Below are 23211 nucleotides of genomic sequence, written 5' to 3'. Positions count from 1 at the left end.
AAATTTGAAACCGAGATTTTACGAGCGCTGTTCAAAGTTGCCCCCTTCTCCCCAACCCAATGGGAACCCACTGTACTAAATTTCAGCGAATAGAAATTTAGCGAATTTTACGCAGATCAAGAATATATATACTTTATAGGTATACCCTCCATACTATGGTGGAGGGTATAAAAATGGGTTTCAGACCCATTGTATTACATTTGTAATCAAATCACCTGAGTATTGCATTTACCTTGTATAATTATACCATGAAACTTACCGAAGCTACATTAACTTTTATTACTTTTTTCTGATGCCACAATCATTGAATAGAAATTCAAATCAATGTTCAGAACTGATAATAAAACAATTTTATGTCCAAAACTACTCGGTCAACTTTATTTGGTAGTATTTTTCATCACTCTCAAGATTATAACCCATAATTTCACACATCAATTGTTTTGAACTAAAGGATGGGAAATAAAGTGAAAATGCTAGTTTATTTTTTGAAATAAATAGCAAGAAATTCTAGGTGAAATAACAGTTGGAATTGAATATTCAAACATTTAACATTAAAAATCATTGACAGTTAAATACCAAAAAATTATTAAAATGGCAAAACTATGGGTAGCCTTGGCTGTTATGTGCTTTGTTGCAGCAGTTGTGGTTCGTGGAGAATTCGATAAGGCACAAGCCATTGAAAAACATAAATCTACAGCCGAAGAATGTAAAAGTGAAGTTGGTGCCACGGATGGTAAGATTTTCCAAGAGAAAAGTAGATTGCACCAAAGGAATAAAATGAAAGGGATCGACTACAAATAATCGAAACTCCCTTCAGCGAAATGATGTTAGGCTATAAACATGACAATCCAAATAAGCTGCAATGAATTATTTTTCAGCCGACATAGACGAATTGGTGGGAAGGAAACCAGCCTCGACTATGGAAGGAAAGTGTCTGCGTGCCTGCCTAATGAAGAAATTCGAAGTGGTAAGAACTGCTTCTTAACCGATTACAATTTTGTATTTATTTGTATTCATTTACATATATCTCTCAGATGGACGCCTCTGGGAAATTTGCCACAGAAGTTGCCTTGAAACATGCTGAAAAAGTCACCGATGGCAATGCTGATAAAATGAAAGTGGCTTCGGAAATTATCAATGCTTGTGCCAACATTGAAGTCTCCTCGGATCATTGTCAGGCAGCTGAAGATTATGGCAAATGCTTCAAACAACAGGCTAATGCTCATGGAATTAATGAACATTATCAATATTAATTGTTGATGATAAATTGTTATCCGACCTCTTTCAACATATAACTTATAATAAATTTATAAATGTATACGTTACCAAGAACTAAAAACAAATATTTTAAAAAAATATAATTATGTTTATCTAAAAATGAAAATAAACCATTGTTCTTGCTTAAATTGTGATTTTATCTTGTAGTTTAGTTACTAGAACCGAACAATTAGTAGAACTGCCAAATAAGGTGAATATTTTTCGAAATTAACACAATAACTAGAAGTTGATATTTCTGGGTTCCATTTTTATTAGGAAAAAATTAACTACAGACGAAATCACTTATATCGACAGTGAAAGGACCAGCGAAATTGGTCGCTATAAGAGATATGTCGTTATAGACGATATCAGATAAAGGGTAGAATTTTTCTCCAGATAAGTCTTTTATAACTGATATGTCGTTATAAACGATTTCGACTGTAGTGAAAAAATAAGATTTTGTAAGCCATCGTCTGACACTTCCAATAATAAAATTTATCTTCAAATAATAAAGGCCATTCATAAATAGTTTGTGGCGATTTAAATTTTGTTAAAAAATCAAATCAAAATGTTGATAAAACAATCAAGTTCGGAATCAAGTAAAAATGTGTTTATTCTTTTTGGGTTGGTATAAGATGGTGTGAACCGATGGATCCTATTTTCCGTTTTCATGAAAATATGATGGTGTAAATTTAACCGATCAAATCTGATACTCCTTTAGCTTCATATGCAATTTTCAAAATTTTAACACCCGTAAAGGGGTGAACCGATTGATCCTTCTTCGGAATTTGTTTAGGTTAGGTAAAAGTATTAGAATGTTTAAAGTTTGGATTAAATCGGAATTCAATTCGATTAATATTGAGTTTACAAATTTTCACAATTATGACATTTTGTTGGGTAGGCACTAGATGCAGTGAACCGATCAGCTCCATCCTCTAACATTCTAATAGCTTTTTTCCAAATTGGATATTTTGTTCGCATTATAAAATTAAAATTCAGCAAAATTTTTTCCATTTTGTGGGAGAGGAACCTGAAGGAGTTGACCGAAAAATTTACAAAATGAATGCAGCTTTCGATGAAATATTACGATACTTAAATTTTGGATAAAATCGGTACCTACCTTCGAGAGTTATCATGCGCACCAGTCAGGCAGAGAGACCGAGGGACGGATGGATGGATATTTGTAAATCGACTCAAAATTATCTGAAACATATTTAGAAAGAAACTTGGAGTATTATAAGACTGAGGTTGTAAAAAATTCGTTAATATCGGCAGAGCCAAACTTTTTATATGCCCAAAATGTCCGCCATAGGCTTACTGACATGTATTTAAATTAAGTTTCCAAACACACTGAGAACAATAATACACTTCCGCGACTTCCGATTTTTTTGAATAATGGGGGTAACAGGGGATATACCAAAAAGTGACCGATATCTCTTTTAATAGGGATTTATTATTAAAATATCAAAAAATATATATTTTTTAAAATAGTCAGGCTGAATCCCAGTTTGTTGTTTTTATAAAAAACAACTATTTATTAGTGGAGAATGTAGGGCATTGGCTGCCGAGGGGTAAGGCAGGGAAGACTATAGTTTCGGATCTCGCCACTGATCAGTTCCCTTAGTTTTTTTGGTGGGATATTCTCCCCAGAAGCTATTTTATTTGGAGTATGGAACTATATTTTGATTCCTTCAAATGTTTCCGTGATTACAGCAGATGGACGGACGCAAAAAATGTTGGATATGGCAACTTGAATATGGAGCGATATCTTTATTGAGAGGTTATACGAAATGCGAAAATAATATTACAAATTCAAAGTATGAACCTATTTGAATAATTGTTCTAAGAAGAGTATGTTACCCACTTCCATTTGAAGATCTGCATAGGACTATCAAAATATTTAAAAGGGGTAGTACCCTCTGTAAGTATCTTGCTTTGGGATCTCTTCGAGTTTCCTGTAAAACTTGTGTTTCGTCATAAATATCATCTGTAATAATTATTTCCACCTCATTCTTTCACATCTTGTCGCAATTGCGTCACGTATAAAATTTAGTTTTTATTTTCAGGATTTCCTCAATACACATTATATAAAGTGTGTATGTGAATGCGTATTATAAATGTCATCAAAAACATTACGCTTTGTATGTGGTGTCGATTTTACGTGATCACTGATCAGTAAGGCTCACGAAAGCACCAAAAATTTTCTGTAAAATGACAATTAAGGGTAATCGGTTAACAACTTCGAAATATGACATTAATTGGGTAAGGAATTTGGAATTCGGACTTATCCCCCAGAGACCTATTCTTAAAATAAAAGAAATGACTCAATTAAATCCAATTGATTTGAAAATAGATTTGACTGTGTTTTATTTGAAAATTTGGGGAATTAATGAGCTTTATTAACTACTATGAGGTATGAAAATAAAAACAAATTTTATACACATTACTTTAATCTGTCTCATGTCTCTCATCTGAATATTTTATATAAATTATCTTAAAATAAATACTTTGGTTGCTATCCAATTGCTGACGTCACAATCATTGAATAGGAAGTTCATTCAAATATTCAAAACAAAGTTCAAAGATCACATTTGAAAAAGAAAATAATGGAATATTCAAAACTACAAGGTCGTCTTTACTTTGTAGTATTTTTCGTCACCGTGGAACATTTGGAATTCGGACTTATCCCCCAGAGACCTATTCTTAAAATAAAAGAAATGACTCAATTAAATCCAATTGATTTGAAAATAGATTTGACTGTGTTTTATTTGAAAATTTGGGGAATTAATGAGCTTTATTAACTACTATGAGGTATGAAAATAAAAACAAATTTTATACACATTACTTTAATCTGTCTCATGTCTCTCATCTGAATATTTTATATAAATTATCTTAAAATAAATACTTTGGTTGCTATCCAATTGCTGACGTCACAATCATTGAATAGGAAGTTCATTCAAATATTCAAAACAAAGTTCAAAGATCATATTTGAAAAAGAAAATAATGGAATATTCAAAACTACAAGGTCGTCTTTACTTTGTAGTATTTTTCGTCACCGTGGAACATCATAACCCATAATTTCACACATGAATTATTTTTCAGTAAAAAAGTGAAACATAGTTTAAGTTTAAATTTCAAATAAATAACTGGAAAATCGAAGTGGAATAACAGTTGCAATTTAACATCCAAACATTATACATAATAAATTATTTAACGTTTTTGAAACAAAAAATAACTACAATGGCAAACAAATTATTGGTAGCCTTGGCTGTTATGTGCATTATTGGAGCTGCTGTCGTTCGTGGAGAATTCGATAAGGCACAAGCCATTGAAAAGCTTAAAACTAAAGCCGAAGAATGTAAAAGTGAAGTTGGTGCCACTGATGGTAAGATTTTTTCATAAACATAAAATAACGATTATTACAGAGAAATAAAATGACAGGGATAGGCTATGATTAATCGACACTCCCTTAAGAGAAATGATGTTAGGCTATAATTTCAATTAAACAAAATATAACAAAATTCTTTATTTTTCAGTCGATATAGAAGAATTGGTGGGAAGGAAACCAGCCTCAACTATGGAAGGAAAGTGTCTGCGTGCTTGCTTAATGAAGAAGTTTGAAGTGGTAAGAAATGCCTCCTAACTGATTAGAAGCTCATATACATATGTAGGCATTTGTATTAATTTACGATTATCTTTCAGATGGACGCCTCTGGTAAATTTGCCACCGAAGCTGCATTAAAACATGCCGAAAAAGTAACCGATGGCAATGCTGACAAAATGAAAGTGGCTTCGGAAATTATCAATGCTTGTGCCAACATTGATGTCTCTTCGGATCCTTGTCAGGCTGCTGAAGATTATGGCAAATGTTTCAAGCAACAGGCTAATGCCCATGGAATTAATGAAAATTATCAATATTAATTGTTGACGAAAAATAATTACCCGACGAGAGAACCTCCTTCAATAAATTCTTAAAATAATTTGCCTATGTATAAAGATATACGTTACCAAGAATTAAAAAAAAATAAATGTTAAAAAATATACTTATGTTTATCTATATTAAAATAGAGCATTTTTATTGTTTAGCTTCCATTTTTATACCCTCCACCAAAGTATGGAGGATATATTAATTTTTTTCTGTTTGTAACTCATCGAAATAATCATTTCCTATAAAGTATATATATTCTTGATCAGCATAAAATTCTATGACGATATAGCCATGTCTGTCCGTCCGTCTGTCTGTTGTAATCACTCTAGCGTCTAAACGAATTGAGATAGATCACCAAAATTTTGCATAGAGTAGTTTTTATCGGTCCACGTTTAGGCATAGCACCCATATAAGGGCACCCCAAAATTTGGGGTATTTTAGGGTTCTTAAGCGTGTTTTTCAACTGAATTCGCTGAAATTTGGTACATTGAGTTTTTATTGGGTAGCAAATCTCTCCACTAAAAATTATAAATATGGGTCTATATTTTCGGATAGCTCCCATATAAGGGTACCCCCCGATTTTCGGTATGTTAGGGTTCTTGAGCGCGGTTTTCAACCGAATTCGTTGAAATTGGGTACATTGGGTTCTTATTGGGTATTAAATTTCCCCACTAAAAATTATAAATATAGGTCCACTTTTTCTGGTAGCCCCCGTATAAGGGTACCTCACAATTTCCAGTTTTTGAAGGGGTTTTGACCGGATTTTTCACTGAATTCGCTGTAATTTAGTAATTTGAGTTCTTATTGGGTAGCAAATCTCTCCACAAAAAATTATAAATATAGGTCATTTTTTTCGAGTATCCCCCATATAAGGGTACCCCCAATTTTCGATATTTTAAGGTTCTTGACCGTGTTTTTCAACCGAATTCGCTGAAAATTATTATTGAAATCAAAACTTTGACACTTTTTGGTGGATTTTATTTGAAAACAGATGAAATCGAGAGAAAAATCTATTTACTTCGATTAATGATTTTTTTAAATGAATAAAATAGTAATAATATTATATTGTATATATTGTAACAATATACGCAATTGCAGTTGTGGTTCTCCCAATAGAAACAGTACGTCCAATACGTACTCGTCAGCAATAAAATAGAAATAAATTAAAACACAATAGTTTTATTAGTAAAAGGATGGCGACCAATACCGATATTTATTTATTGGTAAACAATATTACTTTTGCACAACGATATGTGCGTAGCTTGCAGTAAAGCCTAGGTGTTCACAAAAAATATGTCTGTGTAGCCAGCCAACAACGAAGTAATAAAAGACCATTGAAATCTGTCAGCCTCAAACTATTACAAGGATGTAATTAAAAGGAATAGACAGATTTCAATGGATACGGCCTTTCAATTTAAAGTCTAACTATATAACTATTTTTAATAGCGATTCTTGCTTAAACATATATATTGTTCGTTTATCGAACCTGCAGGAAACTTGAACCAATCAACATTGTTTTCGATTTTCCCTTTACACATTTAAAAAGCTTTACCACTTTCTGAGTACTGCCACATTTAGATCTTTTGACGTTATTTTATAATCACAAACCATTTCGACGAATAGAAAATTATTGTGTCACAAAAATCAGAATCAACATGTTTTCTCATAAAGTGGACAATAAGAAAAGAAGTAAACATATTTACCATACTACTTCACGAAAAAAATAAAAAAATAAAATATGTTTAAATTTACTAAAATACATACAGATTGATAAATTTTTAAAAATAGAGGAATAATGATGACAGATTATAGAAATAGATGACATATATAGGACATACATTTTATAGATGGCCTCTAGAAAAGAGGATGTATTATGGTCAACTTATGTTAAAGTATAACGTTGTATAAAATTTGGAATAAATCGAACATTCAATTCGATTGATATTAGATTTTCAAATTCAAAATTATGACATTTTGTTGGGTAGGCACTATATGGAGTGAACCGAAATGCCCCATATTCAAATTTTATAATGGATGGGTAAAACATTGGTTTGTCCACACTTTCTTTCAAATCGGATATTTTGTTCGCATTATAAAATTAGTTTTCAGCAAAATTTTCATCATTTTGTAGGGGAGTAACCAGAAATAGTTGACCGATACATGTACAAACTTAATCTAGGTTTGGATGAAATATTACGATGTGTAAACTTTGGATAAAACCGATAGTTTTTGTATGAACATTGTCCACCAATTAAAAACCAAAATATCAAATTACATCCACTTTTGTTGAATGACGTGTCCAAAATGCAAAATATGAGATTTAGGCATAGTCATATTGGACATATATTGATAACTATTTTTAATAGAAAGATTCATCACCCAATGATAAACCAACATATCAAATTACAGTCAATACAGTTGCTTTGTATACTCTTCAAAATACCGCAAATTTGGAGTATGGAACTATATTCATATGACCGTATGACACCATACGGTTATGTGAGACTAACATAATTAAAATATGGAACTCTATTGGAAGATCAAATATCTAAAAGGGGTAATACCTTCTGTAAGTCTCTTGCTATGGTATAAATAGAGGTCACATTTCGAACTTCCTGTAAAACTTGTATTAGCTGTAATAAATAATTGCACCACATTCTCTCGCATCTTGTCGCAATTCAAATACACAATAATAAAAATATTTGTGTTTGGGACACAATTTGGGACACAATCTCCTATTGATCTTATTATGTAGTTCCAAAAGGTAGTAACACCTGAAATATTGGTCCAAATACGACCATTTAGTATACCGTCTTATACCGACTAACTGAATCGATTAAGATATGTGAGTCCGTCAGGCCACGTATAATAACTGTGGTTTATTTTAAAATTTACGGAATTATTAAATTGTATTGACAATGACATAAAAACAAATTTTGTACATATTACTTTAATCTGCCTCATACGATTTTTTTTTTTTTTGTAAATTATCTTAATTTTTATTTATTTGAATTTTTCCTTTAGGGGCGATGATCATTTTAATGAATTTTAAGTCAGTTTTTTCTCCTTCGAGTCAAGTTTATGATTGAGGGTTTGCAATGAAGTTTTGCACTTAAATATTTTAGTTGGTATCCAATTTCTGACGTCACAATTATTGAATAGGAAATCCATTCAAATATTTAAAGCAAAGTTCACAGATCACATTTGACAAAAAATAATACCCAAAAACGACAAGGTCACTTTTATTTTGTAGTATTTTTCGTCATCGTGCAAGATCATAACCCATAATTTCACACATGAATTATTTTTCTCTAAAGAATGGAACATAGTTTGAACATTTTAGTTTAAATTTCAAATAAATAAGTCTAGGGTATGAAGTGGTAACTAGTGGTAGTTACAGGTAATTAGTAAAATATCTAGTTCATAACTAGTTACTCGAACTACTGGGATTTTTAGAGTACTATCAATTGTAAAAATATGGGAGCTTCCGGTTAGACATCATTGATAATTACAATGTGCAACACATTTTTTTTGATAATCAGAAAATTCTAACGGATTTTGAATGAGAGGCTTCGGCAATATTACTGATAGAAACGTGATTAATTAATTAATCTATATATATAAAAGAGTTGCGTTATAAGTGACTAAAGTACTAAAGGTACTAAAATGTACTAAATACTATACTACGATGGAACAGGTAGTGATAGATAGCTGAAACTTGGTACGTAGCTTAAGCTATTACAAATAGAATGATGTGCAAAAATATTTCATGGAAATTAGTATTAAAATGGTACTAAATAGTACTAAAACTTGTACTACGTCGAAACACTTGGAACTACAAGTCTATAAATTCTGTATGCAGATTTGCAAATGATAAACAACTCAGAATGTGCGAACAATTTTGGAAATTAGTACTAAAAAGTACTAAATATTATACTATGTAACTCAAGCTATTACGAATAGAATGGTGGGCAAACATATTTTTTGAAATTAGTACTAGAATATATTAAACAGTTATAAAAAGCCTAAATGTTAAACTTCGCATATAGCTTTAACTATTACAAATATAATTTAATGCATAACATTTGGAAATTAGTGCTAAATAATAAAGTACAATAGAACTGGTATAAATAGAAATCCAGAATTTATGTTGTAGCTTACTCTATTGCAAATAGAATGCTATTCATAATTCTTTTAAACTTAGTAATATATACTGTAGTATAATGAAACCTGAGGGAATTGAAATTACAAATAATATGCTATACAGTAATCAATTTTTGGAACAAGTACTAAAATAGTACAAAATATTAAATTATAATGGGAGAGAAAAAGATTGAAATCCAAAATTTAGTCTGTAGTTGAAACTATTACAAATAGAGCGATATGCATAAGTATTTTTGGAAAATTGTACTAAATATTGTACAGTGAATGGTAAAAAATATAAATGTAAGTTTAGAGTGCAAAAATGTCCAATTCTTAATACAAATAAGAGGCTTGGTTTATTGGAAATTCGTACTATATGGCACCAAAAATACAAAATATTGCACTGTGTAGGGAAAAGTATAATTCTGAAATTCGGCATGTAGTTTTGTATATTATAAACAAATACAGTACGAATGGAATACAAGTACTAAATATTGTGTACGGTAGAACAGATAAATATAGGCACTTATTATTAGATACTTATCTAGAACTATGTCAATAAACATTTATACACAAATATTTTGTAGAACTAAGTTCTAAAATGTATTAAAAAGTACACCACATTGTATACGGTGGTACGGGTAGATATAGAATATGGGTACAATACTTTTTCTATGAAAAACAATGATTTTCGCAATGTATGATATTTATACTTAAAGTACTAAATATTGTGTACGACAGAACGAGTAGAGGTATAGTCCCGAAATTTTATATGTATATTTAGCTATAACAAATTAAAGAAGGTTTTTTTGAAAATTGTTAGTAAAAATTACTAAATAGGAAACGAGGATATACTAAAAATACCGAAAAGTTTTTTCATTGGGGATTTTCTAACACGTAATGCACCAGAAATACTAAATTTCTGCAATTCTAATGGAAATCTTCGCTATAAAAGCATGTCTCTGCATAACAAATGATGATAATGGTACACAAGTACAAAGACTTACTACATGTTTTAAAAAACGTATTATGGTACTATTTGCATGTGTCCATCGGGAGGATCGAGAAAATAGTGCACATTCAGAAAATATAAAAATAAGTAAGTTGTACTCGATTTAGTATGATAGAAGCATCAACGTTTCTGTTCGAAAGAAATACGGAGTAAGATCAGAGATTCTGTATAAAAATAAACATTTATACATAAATATTTTCCAGAAATAAGTTCTAAAATGAACGAAAAAGTATAATACATAGTATAAGGCGGTACGAGTGGATATTAAATTTGGTAAAAGGCTTTTTCTATGAAAAACAACAATTTTTAGACTTTTGTTTGGCATTGACATTTAAAGTACTAAATATTGTATACGACAGAACGAGTAGATGTAGAGTTTTTTTAATTTAATGGAAATTGCTTCCTTATAAAGGCAGGTCTCTGTATAACAAATGATGCGCTGTACAAAATATAAAATTACAATTTCGTGCTATATACAAGTACCTTAACTTACTACTTTTTCCCATTACAGGAAGGAACAACATAATTTGAGAAACTTCCTATTTATATTAGTCAATTTGAAGGATCGAGACAATAGTACACTTTCCGAAAGTATTAATATAAATAAGCTGCACTCGATTTAGTAGGATAGAGGCATCAATGTTTCTGTTCGAAAGAAATGCGGAGTAAGATCTGAGATTTTCTTACAAAATTGAAGATATGGGACCTATCATTATTTAAATTGTTTCAAATTTAAACTTAATCCAAAAGTATATTGTGTAGCTAAATTAGTGTTTATTTATTTTAAATTTTAAAAGATCCGCTAACGACGTAGCGGGCCTATGCTAGTATTATTATATTAATGATATAAATGTCTTAACGCTCAATCGACACGCTAAAGGGGCCTTTTTCAGAAATTATTAAAAAATCATAGCAGGTAACAATATTGTACAAAAGTGCTCCCATAATAATTTTGTCTTTGACGAAATACTCCTAAGAAGCAGTCTTATAGAAGATTTTGGCCCATTTCTTTAAGGTGTCTAATTACCACCTGCTGGAGTCAACAAAGAATTTGTTGCCAATATTGTTAATTTATACAACAAAATCCTAAAAAACTATTGAACTAAATATTTATTTTATTTTGAGACTTATAGTGAAATTTGATGTAAAATATTTTATTCTTTGAAACTTTGCACAAAAAAACAAGTTCCATTTAACTTTCATACACTTTGTTATGTACCACCTACTGTGGCGCTGTGGTTTTAAGGCCAGCTAGCTCAGCAGCCATCTTTGGGGAGGTTCTCAACCCTTTTCCATCAGCCCGAGGGGACAAACAAGTAAACATTTGGAATTGATACACAAAACATAGAAACACTACACTTACAAAAAGAAACACGATACACCATCAACAAGGAAGCTTGGTGTTTATGCTTCCACACATGGCCCACCCAACCTTGACCCTTAAAATCCAAAATTTATATCATTCATAAGGGCCCCTGATGCAGTGCTTAAATTAGAAGGACATGGATCAATGTTTATATTTAACTCTTCTACTATTTCGCGACAATGTTTTCCCAATATGCACACCGTTGCACCTGAATCTAATAAGCCTTTTAATTGTTTTCCTTCTATTGTTACCGTGGCATACGGTCTTGGATCTGTTGAAGATTCACTACGAATTATAGCTTCAACTATAGACTGTTTTTCCTTCTTATTTTCCTTAGTTTTCTTCCTCATTTTCATTATTCTATTTTGATTTTTCAAACCTTTCTTTGTATTGGCATTTTGATTTGTTTTACTTTTTGTAGTTTCTGGCCCGTTCTCCGAATCAAATATTTCCGACCTAATTTTCTCGTAGTTTTCCTGCCTAATGTGAAGTGGAAGGTCATGACGGATACCCGAATAATCAGCTTTGTTCGCATTTTCTTTTACATTTCCTGTGGGGCTTGATTCGCGGGTTGTTCGGTTGAACGTTGATTCCCCGCAGCAATCAAGTTCCTCTTCACGTTTCCCGTTTTGCAGTTTTGACATTTCGGGGTAATGGTATTTTGTTTACCACATTTGAAACAGAAATAACCCCTTTGGGTAGATGGGCAGTCCCTAAATCCATGTCCCTGTTTTTGGCAGTTCCAGCAGATAATAGGCTGGTTTATGGCTGACACATCTATGACTTCCTCTGGACCTTCAATTGCTGAATATGGTTCGACTTCCTCCTCCTGTACAGCATTGACCCTCATGGGTTTATTTTGGAAAGGCTGAGGTGGAAATGAAATCGGATCCCGACGGAAAAAAGTTCTCTCGATTTCCAGACATTCTACTCGGAGTTGTTCTAGAGAGGACACCGGCATCGAATACACGATGGTAGACAGATTTTTTCGTAAATTCTTTTTCACGAGAGAGATCATCTCTAGTTCGGAAACTGGCCTCTCCAGTTTAGACCGCATGAGGTTTATATCATGGAAGAATGCATCAATTGATTCATTCGCTGTCTGTTTCCGTTCCAACAAATCACGCATTTCTTCAAAACAGGTTCTTCTGGTTTTGAACCTCTCAATTAGAGCGAATTTTAATGAATCCCAAGTGGTAATAAAATGAGTCCTCTGCTGGAGCCAAAACCATTCGTAGGCTGGTCCAGACACGAGGATGTGGAATTCATTCAATATTTCTTCCCAGGCTAATCCATAGTGTTGTTGGAAATATTCAAGCCTATATATAAAGTCTTCTACGGATAGGGTGTTGGGTTTTCCGGAAAAATTTAGGCCGAAGCGTTCTACTCTAATGCCTTGCGTACCATTCGCACTTATAGACGGGGTCACTGTATTTCTACGATTTAACCCTGCCGCCGATGTCTCTCTGTTTGATGGTGGAATAGTTGGTTGAAAGTTACTTGGCTGAGGGTTTGGGGGGGTGTTACGTCCCTCGATTGACAACCTGGCTACCGTTTCATTCAATTTATTTATGACCGCATATACCTTTCCCATTTCCCTACTGACGCTTTCTGATACTAATGTGGTCAGATTCAATCTGGCCTCACTAATACTTTCATGTTCCATCCCTCTAACAACTTGGTCTACATGATAAGACTGATTGGTTTGAACTTCGGGTAGAGAATTACTTTGTTGCAACCGAGCATTGGCGCTGGTGCTAGCAGTTGGGTTATTTATGGTTCCCGACAAATCCCTTATTGTCGAGTCCCTATTTGTGTCTGGATTATCCATTCTATTTCCTACTCCCTTCTTTTTGTATTTGGGTTTCGGTGAGTGAAATGAGGTTCTACTTATGTCAAAGGCTAAGGATCTATTTCTTTTACTGCGTCTTTTTCCTGAAACGTTTTCGCTCATTGAAAAAGTAAATAATGTGAAATGTGCGGAATTTGTATATCGAATTTTGTTTAAAAAAAATCTTGGCAGAATAATAAAATCTTATAACGTACGCTTACAAATATTAAATATAAATTAGATTATTAGATTAAATTTGTTAGTCTTCTTAATAAAATGGTTAAAAAATCGTTAAATTAATTGACAACATAGAAAACATACAAACATAAACATAAACACTATACACAATATTATTAATGATTCAATTTATTCTGTGTTTGAGAGGGGCTTGAGTGCTTTTTCAGCTATCATGAGTTAAGTGTGTGGATTTTTTTTTCTTTTTTATTTTTAACAATATTACGTGTCCGAATTTGGTTGTTGAGGTGTATTGTAGGACGAGACTAAACATATACATTTTCAATAAAATTTTAAACGGCAAAAAAACGCGCATTTACTTCGCAATTTTGCAAAATAAAAGATCTGCGGAAGGATATTATGAAGCAAAGCAGTTTGCAGCATTTAGGCCACAAAAGACATTGCTTTCATTATCAATTTTCACCACTTTAAAACTTTACTTGGACATAAAACAAAACATAAATTTTGGTGAGGTCAACATCACGGCAGTTTTTGAGACATAAGCGTTACAAAAAAAGATCTCGTGGACAGGGTTTCAGAATCAATGCTGACTGTGATTTTCGTCTTCTCAGTCGCTATTGCACTTATCCCTTTGCTAACCTAACTATTGAATCTACTCTAACAAACACAAAAATTGACTGGTCATATAGACAATACATACATTGTTACATTACAGTTATTGCACCTGACCCTATAATTGGAACGAAAATCCTACTTTTCTCTTAAATCTATTCTAAATATTGCACATTATCCCGAATTAATACTAAAAACGAGTTGGCAATATAAGATAGTTTTAAAGAAAAGGCGATATTTCGTTTTGTTTTTACTGCATGGTATTTGGTCTATTGATTTGAGCATAGCTGTTATCGCTCTGATTTTCTTAATTTATTGATTTTTTTGATTGGGCGCCATACTGTTATGTACCACCTACTGTGGCGCTGTGGTTTTAAGGCCAGCTAGCTTTGGGGAGGTTCTCAACCCTTATCCATCAGCCCGAGGGGACAAACAAGTAAATATTTGGAATTGATACACAAAACATAGAAACATTACATTTACAAAAAAGAAACACGATACACCATCAACAAGGAAGCTTGGTGTTTCTGCTTCCACACATGGCCCACCCAACCTTGACCCTTAAAATCCAAAATTTATATCATTCATAAGGGCCCCTGATCCTCCACACCTACCACATGATGACTTGCACTAATTTCCCCCTCTTTCTAATAAATTTAGCACTTCATTTTTAAATAGTTAACATTTACGCTACATTTATTAACATAGTTGACTTAAAATTCTAACAAAAAAAAAAGGCAACAATCAAACATAAACCTTAGATTACTAACACTAATTTCATGAGACAAATCTCTCAGATTACCCTGATTTTACCTCTTAGTTTCACCTATTGGTAATTAGACTATTTATTACACCCTGCCTAAGAGAGCTCCGTTAGTGGGATTATTATAAGACTTTAATTACAGCCTTTTTTTGTACACTTTAAACTTTTGGGTATTTTAGGGCAACCCTACTCTCACGCTTTCTTTTAGCATTAATAATCCTTACAATATAAAAATTGAACACATACAAACAAAACAACACAACTTAAACTAAACACTTAAGATATTCATATTTAAATTAGTTCGTACTATTAGTTTAGATGTTGAAACTTTAAATATTGGCAGTAAGTGCACCAGGGGATTTGGCTCCTTTTTGGACGTTCTTTGGCGGTATTTTGGGGATCCGACAATTATATCCCAAAATAATTTTCACTGGCCCCCTTTTTTTGCAATGGAATGAGGAGGCCAGACATCAAATTTTTAGCAGTGTGCCTTCGGTTTTGTAGATATAAACAAATTCCCGCACACACACACATACAAATAAAATTGAAATATAAAATATAAAAAAAACTTTGTTTTATTTTTTGTGGTAATCGTTTTGTACTTTTGGTTTTTGGTGGCTTTTTCGATTTTTAATGTGGAAGGTTATAAAACACGGTTTAGAATTGAAAGGTTTTTTCCTTTCAGTCCCTTTTATCACCTCCTAAAGACGCACGATTTTCCCTCTTTTTTGGTTTTCTTTGGTTTGCGACATTTATTGTTCATTTATCTCTACCCCACTTAGCCAACCTGCAAACCCTCCCAAGGTTGTATTTTGCGGTCCGTCTCCACTAATTACCATTCGCAGTGGCAACACCGAAACTCATCAGTTTTATCTGGCGGCCGGTATATCCGGTTCATTTTCTTTTTGCTGGCCGGTCAACAACCATCGCACAGAGATGCGGTTGGTTGTATTTCATTTATTAAAATTTATTTAATTCAGGGGCAATCGCAACAACTTTATTGAAAAAATACTGCCAAATTTCTATATGAAAAATTGCTAATATTTTTTAAATTATTTGTGCCAAATTGACATCTATATACTCGGTCAATATATTATATATACAGATTTCTCTTGTTCAGTGACTTTTACTAAAATTTGATGGAGAATATTTTTGTACTTTATACTTTATCCTTCTAAAAAGACATCTAGTGGGAAAAATTGGTACAAATAAGATCGGTTATAACCCCAAAATGAGTTTTCATAATTTTATGATTTTTGACGTTTGGGCTAATTTTTGAAATTTTGTCTTATAGTAAAACTTTAAGGCGATTATTTTTGAAAAATATTCTGATCTGCTATTATCCCCGTTTTAAATGAGTTTTCAATAATTTCTGGTAAAGGGTCGACTTCAGATAGTCGACAGAGGGTTAACGTATTAGACAAAAATATTGCCAAATATCTAAAATGCAAAGTTTTCGAGAAATCTTAATTCGAATATTTTCAAATATCTTGGAAATAGGAAATTTTCCCATGGCTTTTTAGGTTACCAGCGTTGTCAAAAAGGACACAAAACTTCTAAATTTCGGAACTGAATATATATTTTCCTGCTTATCCTAGGGTTTGCCTTACCTAGTATACAACGAACTTTTTCTATAACGAACTAATTTGCTCGGTCCCTACTAGTTCGCTATATCCGTACTTTACTGTATACTTAAAGAAACAAATACTTTTGTTGCCCTTTTTCCGGGATATACCCATACACGTTCAAAAAACGTTATATTTTGACATTTTTAGGAAGATTTGACAACCAAAATATCAAATTAGAGCCAATTCGGCTGTAAAACGTGACCAAAATACCGAATAACCTAACCCGGCCAATTAAAAATTTTTGGTATATACTGGGGATTCAAAATACTAAATTACAGGCGATTTGAGAAAAAATGTGCCGAAACTTTCCAAAATATATGGAATATCGTTATATGGGAGCTACGCTTAATAGTGGACCATTATTGATAATTTTTGGATTAAGATACTTAATGAGAACCCCAAATACCAGGCACTTTAATTGAAAAATGTGCCCTACATCCTCAAAAACACCAAATATCCCAATATGGTACCATTATATGGGGACAATAGCTAAAAGTCAATCGATATTCAATACCAAAAATCCTGGGAGTTGTAGAAATGTATGTGCAAACTGGTCCAATTTAAATATTTTTGGTGTGTATAAATATTATATTCACAATAATTATTTGTGCAATAACAAAAAGCTAAGACCCAAAATGTTCACCAGCTTAAAATTCGTAATTTTCATTGATACCATGGGCGGCGGCTTGATCCTTAAAACATTTGCCATAAGTTTCAGCAGCTTCGCAGTGATCCGATGACACTTCAATATTGGCACAAGCATCAATGATTTCACGTGCCATTTTCATGCGTTCGGCTGAACCATCTGTAATTTTGGCGGCATGTTTTTCAGCAACATCGGCTACAAATTTGCCATTTTCATCCATCTAGGAAAAAAAAATAAATCAAAAACTACAGATACCAATTCTCTGATGCTGGAGTAATTCTTTTCACACACATACCACTTCGAACTTCTTCATTAGACAGGCTCTCAAACATTTGCCTTCTTTGGTGGATGCTGGTTTTCTGGTGGCTAATTCTTCTACATCGGCTATAAGAATGATATTGTTATTTAGATTAATATAACTTTTAGAATATCTTTGTTATATTAATAAAAAAAGTAATAATACGTTTAAATGGCACCGGATTTATTAAATCCTAAATTGCCAATTCCATTCACATATATGCGAAATAAATCCCTATAAAGGAGTTTAAACCGACAAAAAATTATTTGACATTTATTCCACATATTTTGTGAAATATTCAAACAAAACCAATTTTGACATTTTCCAATCTCTTTTAAACGGCATTTACATTAGAACATTTTACCGGGTTAACCTACTCTATGAAGATTTATTTGACATGTATACAATGGAATTGACAATTGAAACCTACTGGATTAACGAAATCCGGTACAATGTAAACATACTATTAAAGTAACTAAAAAGTAATGCATTGTTTATAACTACTCACAATCCTTTGCATTCACTTCCTTTTTACATTCGTCGGCTTTAGCCTTAAGAACAGCTACAGCCTGATTTCTATCTAAATCAGCGCTAACTGCAACGATGGCTCCTAAAATGCAAATCACAGCCACAATGAAAATATGAACGAGTTTTGCCATTGCTTTTCAATTAGAATTTTTATACAGTAACAGAAGTTTATTTGAAATAAATGTTAATTTGTTAAATGCCGATTGTGAACTGATACTAATTGACATTATTTTCCGACTATTTATACAATATCGTTTAATTGTAATAATGGCCGTTGGCCATTTAGAAAACTCATCATTACATCAATATATCAGTTTTCATTTGGTGTTTTTATTTTCGCTGTTTTTAATTGATAACGGCATTAATTCATGTGATAATTTGTTCGCTTTGTTAAATTTGAAGTTGAAGCGCAACAAAAAGATAATCGACAATCTTATGTCATCAAAATATGTTGATAATAAAAACGTGACCTTTATTAACAGATTTTATTAATTTTGTTTCTTTTGAGAAAATATAACTTTTTCCGCATTTGTGGCCAGGTCATTGCATGTGATGCCAATGCCCACCATTTCCACTGGGAAAGCATTGAAATGAATCCAAGAGGTGAGTCCATATTTGATTTTATACTTAGATATAATCTTAGGATATGTAATAGGGGCAAAGCAGCAAAGTTTGTAAATGTTGTGAGAGGTGAAGTCATTGACATAAACCTCACAAACATTGACGACTCTGGGGTCATGAACTAGAATGTGTCTGATAAATTCAACTTTTTGGATCATAGGATAATACTTTTACAGATTTCCATCTCCAAAAAAAAACAGAAACCTATCAGGAACCATCGGAAGACAAACCGAGATAAGTTCAAAGCTAAAACAGAATCGCATACTTTGTTTGCAAATATCTCAGAAAGGTCGAGAATTTTGAAAAATCCGTGAACAGGTCACATGAACTCTTCTGAGGTGCTATAAGGCTTGCTGTCCTTTAAGGTACCCTGGGTGGAAATCGCAAACGGTATGGTGTCGTACAACAAAGCGAAATTTAGTACAGATTGGGACGTTTATAGAGAAAAATTCAATAGATGCAAAAGTGAAATCAAGATAGCTAAGCGTAAAGGGAAAGGAAACACATACGAGAGATGTCAAACTTGATTTTAGACGTCGTTCTCCTTTATTCTTTTACCATAAAAGAAACCAACTGTAGTCCCCTTATGTGTTTCCTCCTTAATGGTCAAGTTTGACTCTGATATTCCTTTATAAATTGACATTTCTTACAAAGCCAATTTAACAGGTCAGACCTGAATTGTACTTATTTCAACCTTAAGATTTTGGTCAAAAGTCCAAAATCTATAGGTATTATGAAGCAAATTGATGGGACGTGGACAAACTCCGGCAGAAAGACTCTTGATCTCTTATCATCGACCCACTTCCCTGATTGTATGGATCAGAATAAGAAAGTGCAACATGCACGTCGGTATACTGTTTGAACCAAGGAGTAGAAGGAGCAGATAGAAGGTACGATAAGCCAACCGAAGGTGGTATGGGCAATAAATAGCTTTGAACCCTATAAATCCAGGGTTAGATGGCCACCTTGCAGCATGTCGATGATTGAGTATTCGTCACTATACAGGAGTGTACATACCAAGTCTGTGGAAAGATGTAACTGTGACCTTAATCCCGAAAGCTGGGAAGCCGAGTCATGCGCTACTTAAGGATTGAAGACCGAAAAGTCTTTCTTCCTTTCTACTCAAGAAGAAATTAGAAACACTATCAATTCTAACAAAATCAGCAAATCCCAACAAACCGACATCAAAGACAAATCAGTGGATTCTGTCTTACGTGAGGTGGTCGGACACATGGAGACGAATATGGAGACCACCGGTTACACATTGGCTGTGTTCCTCGATAGCGAAGCGAATAATGTGAAACTGAAAGCTATCCATTCTGCTCTCGAACACTCAAATGTATTCTCTCTCTTAGCGGATTGGATTGATGGAATGCTGGAAAGCAGAATTATCAATTCATACATTGGAGAGAGTTCTGTGAGGAAATCTGTCAACAAAGGTAAACCACAGGAAGGAGTATTATTTCCTCTGCCATGGCTTCTTATGATAACTGAGATACTGATGAAATTCGATCATTTATGATAAAGGTTGTAGCCTATGCCGATGATGTAGTCTTACTAGGGAAGTTTCTACCGACGATTACAAATATTATGCAGGGGGCCCTTTTTAACTCTGTCCAACTGGGACAAGACCAATAGTCTTGGGGTAAACCCCACAAAGACAGAAATTGAACCCTTCACTAGGAATCATAAACTTCCGTCGGCCATACCTGGGTAGAGTAACCATAACCCTTTCCTTAGAAGCAAAATACCTAGGTGGAAAATAAATGTTGAGGAACGCAATAAGAAAGGTTTAATAGCACTCTACTCTTGCAAGATCTTTATAGGTAAAAGTTAGGACTAAAACCCGAGATCATTCACTGATTGTATGTAACAATTGTACTCCTCGTACTTACATATGGTTGATTTGTATGGTGGAGGGGGTCAATCAGCGTACACTGCTGGCTAAAATGAGTAATGTACAGCGATCAGCGTCGATTCAGAGTACCAGAAATACTAAGAAATACATCATACGCGGCCTTGAACGTGGAGGTTGGAAAAAGTGCACCACGCTAGTATAACACAATTGCATATTGTGGTTTTTTAGATAGGAGCACTCACATCAGTGAGAAAAGATTTTTTGGCAGGGAATCCTGGGCAAGTGGCTCCTTACCTCTGACCGGTCTGTCTGACTGATGCTTATATACAGTGCCGGTCACGTAATTAGCACACACCTGAAGGGAAAGGTGTTTTGATTAACCCTCGAATCGTTTGGAATATTTTTAAAAAAGTTTTTATTCAAAACGCTTGTGTGTACTATACTAGATCCATTGAGTGTGAGAACAGAAAATTATCACGGGAAAATTGTGATATACAGTCGAATTCGGTTTAGTGAAAACGCCTAATTTCAGAAAATGTTTTTCTCTTAAGAACCTAGATGCAGGATTTCAAAAACTATCTGGCCTGAGTTCTCACGCCGTGGAACTATTTCGTTGCTGTCTCATAGCAAGAGGGATCAAAAAATCATTGTAGGGATCAATGGAGGAGGTCAATGCAGTATTAGATCGCTCACATCCAAGTGGGACATTTACGAAGTGAACTATTGCCGTTTATGTGAAGATGAGGAAAAGTTGAAAACAATCAAACATATACTCTGTAGACGTCCATTGATACTCTAGCTCTCTTCTCCAGAATAGATCCCAAAAGGATATTTAGCTTTGTTAAAATTCTGACGTAGCTAAAATAACTAAAAATTATTCACTCCATAAACTTCTTCTATCCCTTTCTCTCCCATTCTTCTTTTCCAGGTTCTCAGGATGAGCACAATGGACAATTGGCTCCATGTGAAACTGAAACATGAAATGTCAGTTGCACATCCTTTAACCTAACCTAGCCAAACTTCCCAAAATACCAACAATTGTGAAGTATCGTTATATAGAAGCTACGCTAAAATTGGATCAATGGATTTTTGATAGATAGGTAAATAGATAGATATGATTGCCAATGATAAATCAAAATACCAAATTACAGTCAAAATACCAAAAATCAGACATATAAGACGCGACTTTCTCAAAATTAAAGTATTGTACATGACCTTATAGAAGATAGGAAATTACTGTTCAGTCTCTACTAATTTACTTATAAAAGTCACTTTTTTTAATAAATCTATTTTCGGGGCATAAGTTAAAGGATGATACCAAAGGCACTTATATTTAAGAATAGATGCCGTGCACACAGCATGTTGTTGCACGATTATGTTAAGGTTCAAAGTCGACTAGACATACATAAGCATGTTTATTTATAGAATATTGAACTATTTGGATTAAATAAAATGGCATAGCCAAAACGAAACAACTTTGTTTTCATCATCCCCTTGTCAGTTTACCTCGCAATCATAGAGTATGTCAGACATATGCTAATCGCAGCTTAAGGCAATGAATGAGTGGATCGATGTGTCCGGACACAATGTACCGCACAAAAATACAGTACAGGCTAAAATCATAATCTCCATCAGCAATTTTGATTCATGGGCTAATTGAACCCATCTCTGGTAACTATTTTATACAGATGGCTTCCGGCTGGCAGGAAAGGCATTCTCAGAAGACATCTTAGTCTGGCAAACTGCAGTTGTACAGCGTTTGGGGGAGAGATTAAAACGTCGGAACAATTTCTATGTCACTACCCAGCTATTACTAGCTTTCGAATCCAATTCTTGGGAAATTATAATATTCAAGACCTTAATGACATGAGAGGGTGTGAATGGAAAGGATTCTACCACCCCTCTTTTCAACCCTAACCTATCTATACCCATGTTCATAGAACCGTAGAATATAAAAAAGTTAAACACAAACGTTTTGGGGGAAATATATTTACAATTTATTTGTTGAAAAAGAGTGTTTTGTTTTTATTTGTTTCTCATTTAATTTCAGTATTAATGTTTTTGTTGCTCCTGTTGTTGTTATTATTATTATATTAGTCAAATTAAACTGAACACCATTTAAATTAATGGTGACACAATGTAGATGACGATAATGATACTGGTATTTTTTTTTTCAACTGTCATATGCATTAATTGAGGATGACGAGACGACGACGATGATATCAACAAACAATTTCAATTCTTATTTTAACTTAAATAATGAGATTGTAAAAGCAAGAAATTGATATTCATTTTAATATTGTTATTGTTGTTTGAAAGTGACAAAATTAACTAAATTTACAATAACTGTTTTTAAAATTATTATTATTGGTTTAAAATAGTATAGTATTAAATATAATTTATACAGATCGAAAGTAAAGGTTTAAAAATACTTAAAGAAATTATTTAAAAAATATATGATTTAAAAATACAATTGAATACTTATAATTTAATTTTCATAATATTTTTAAAGCTTATTTATACA

At 33.1% G+C, this 23211-nt stretch overlaps 2 protein-coding genes across 2 annotated transcripts; one reads left to right on the top strand and one right to left on the bottom strand.

Moving 5' to 3' along the window:
- The first annotated feature begins 591 nt into the window (after positions 1-591).
- On the top strand, positions 592-1263 carry LOC133323914 (general odorant-binding protein 28a-like). The gene is made up of 3 exons (XM_061532822.1): positions 592-733; positions 879-967; positions 1035-1263. The coding sequence occupies exons 1-3, from the start codon at positions 592-594 to the stop codon at positions 1251-1253; spliced, it is 450 nt and encodes a 149-aa protein (XP_061388806.1). The 3' UTR covers positions 1254-1263.
- A 16120-nt stretch (positions 1264-17383) lies between these two features.
- Positions 17384-18339, bottom strand: LOC133323904 (general odorant-binding protein 28a-like). The gene is made up of 3 exons (XM_061532810.1): positions 18189-18339; positions 17678-17766; positions 17384-17602 (listed from the first exon to the last, which is right to left on the bottom strand). The coding sequence occupies exons 1-3, from the start codon at positions 18337-18339 to the stop codon at positions 17384-17386; spliced, it is 459 nt and encodes a 152-aa protein (XP_061388794.1).
- Between the last annotated feature and the right edge of the window lie 4872 nt (positions 18340-23211).

Source organism: Musca vetustissima, unplaced genomic scaffold, assembly GCF_032173495.1.
Source record: "Musca vetustissima isolate MV318-11 ecotype Yass unplaced genomic scaffold, APGP_CSIRO_Mvet_v1 utg50210, whole genome shotgun sequence".
In the NCBI taxonomy this organism is placed as follows: domain Eukaryota; kingdom Metazoa; phylum Arthropoda; class Insecta; order Diptera; family Muscidae; genus Musca; species Musca vetustissima.
The sequence above is the reverse complement of the archived record's forward strand: the minus strand, read 5'-3'. Positions and strand labels throughout refer to the sequence as shown.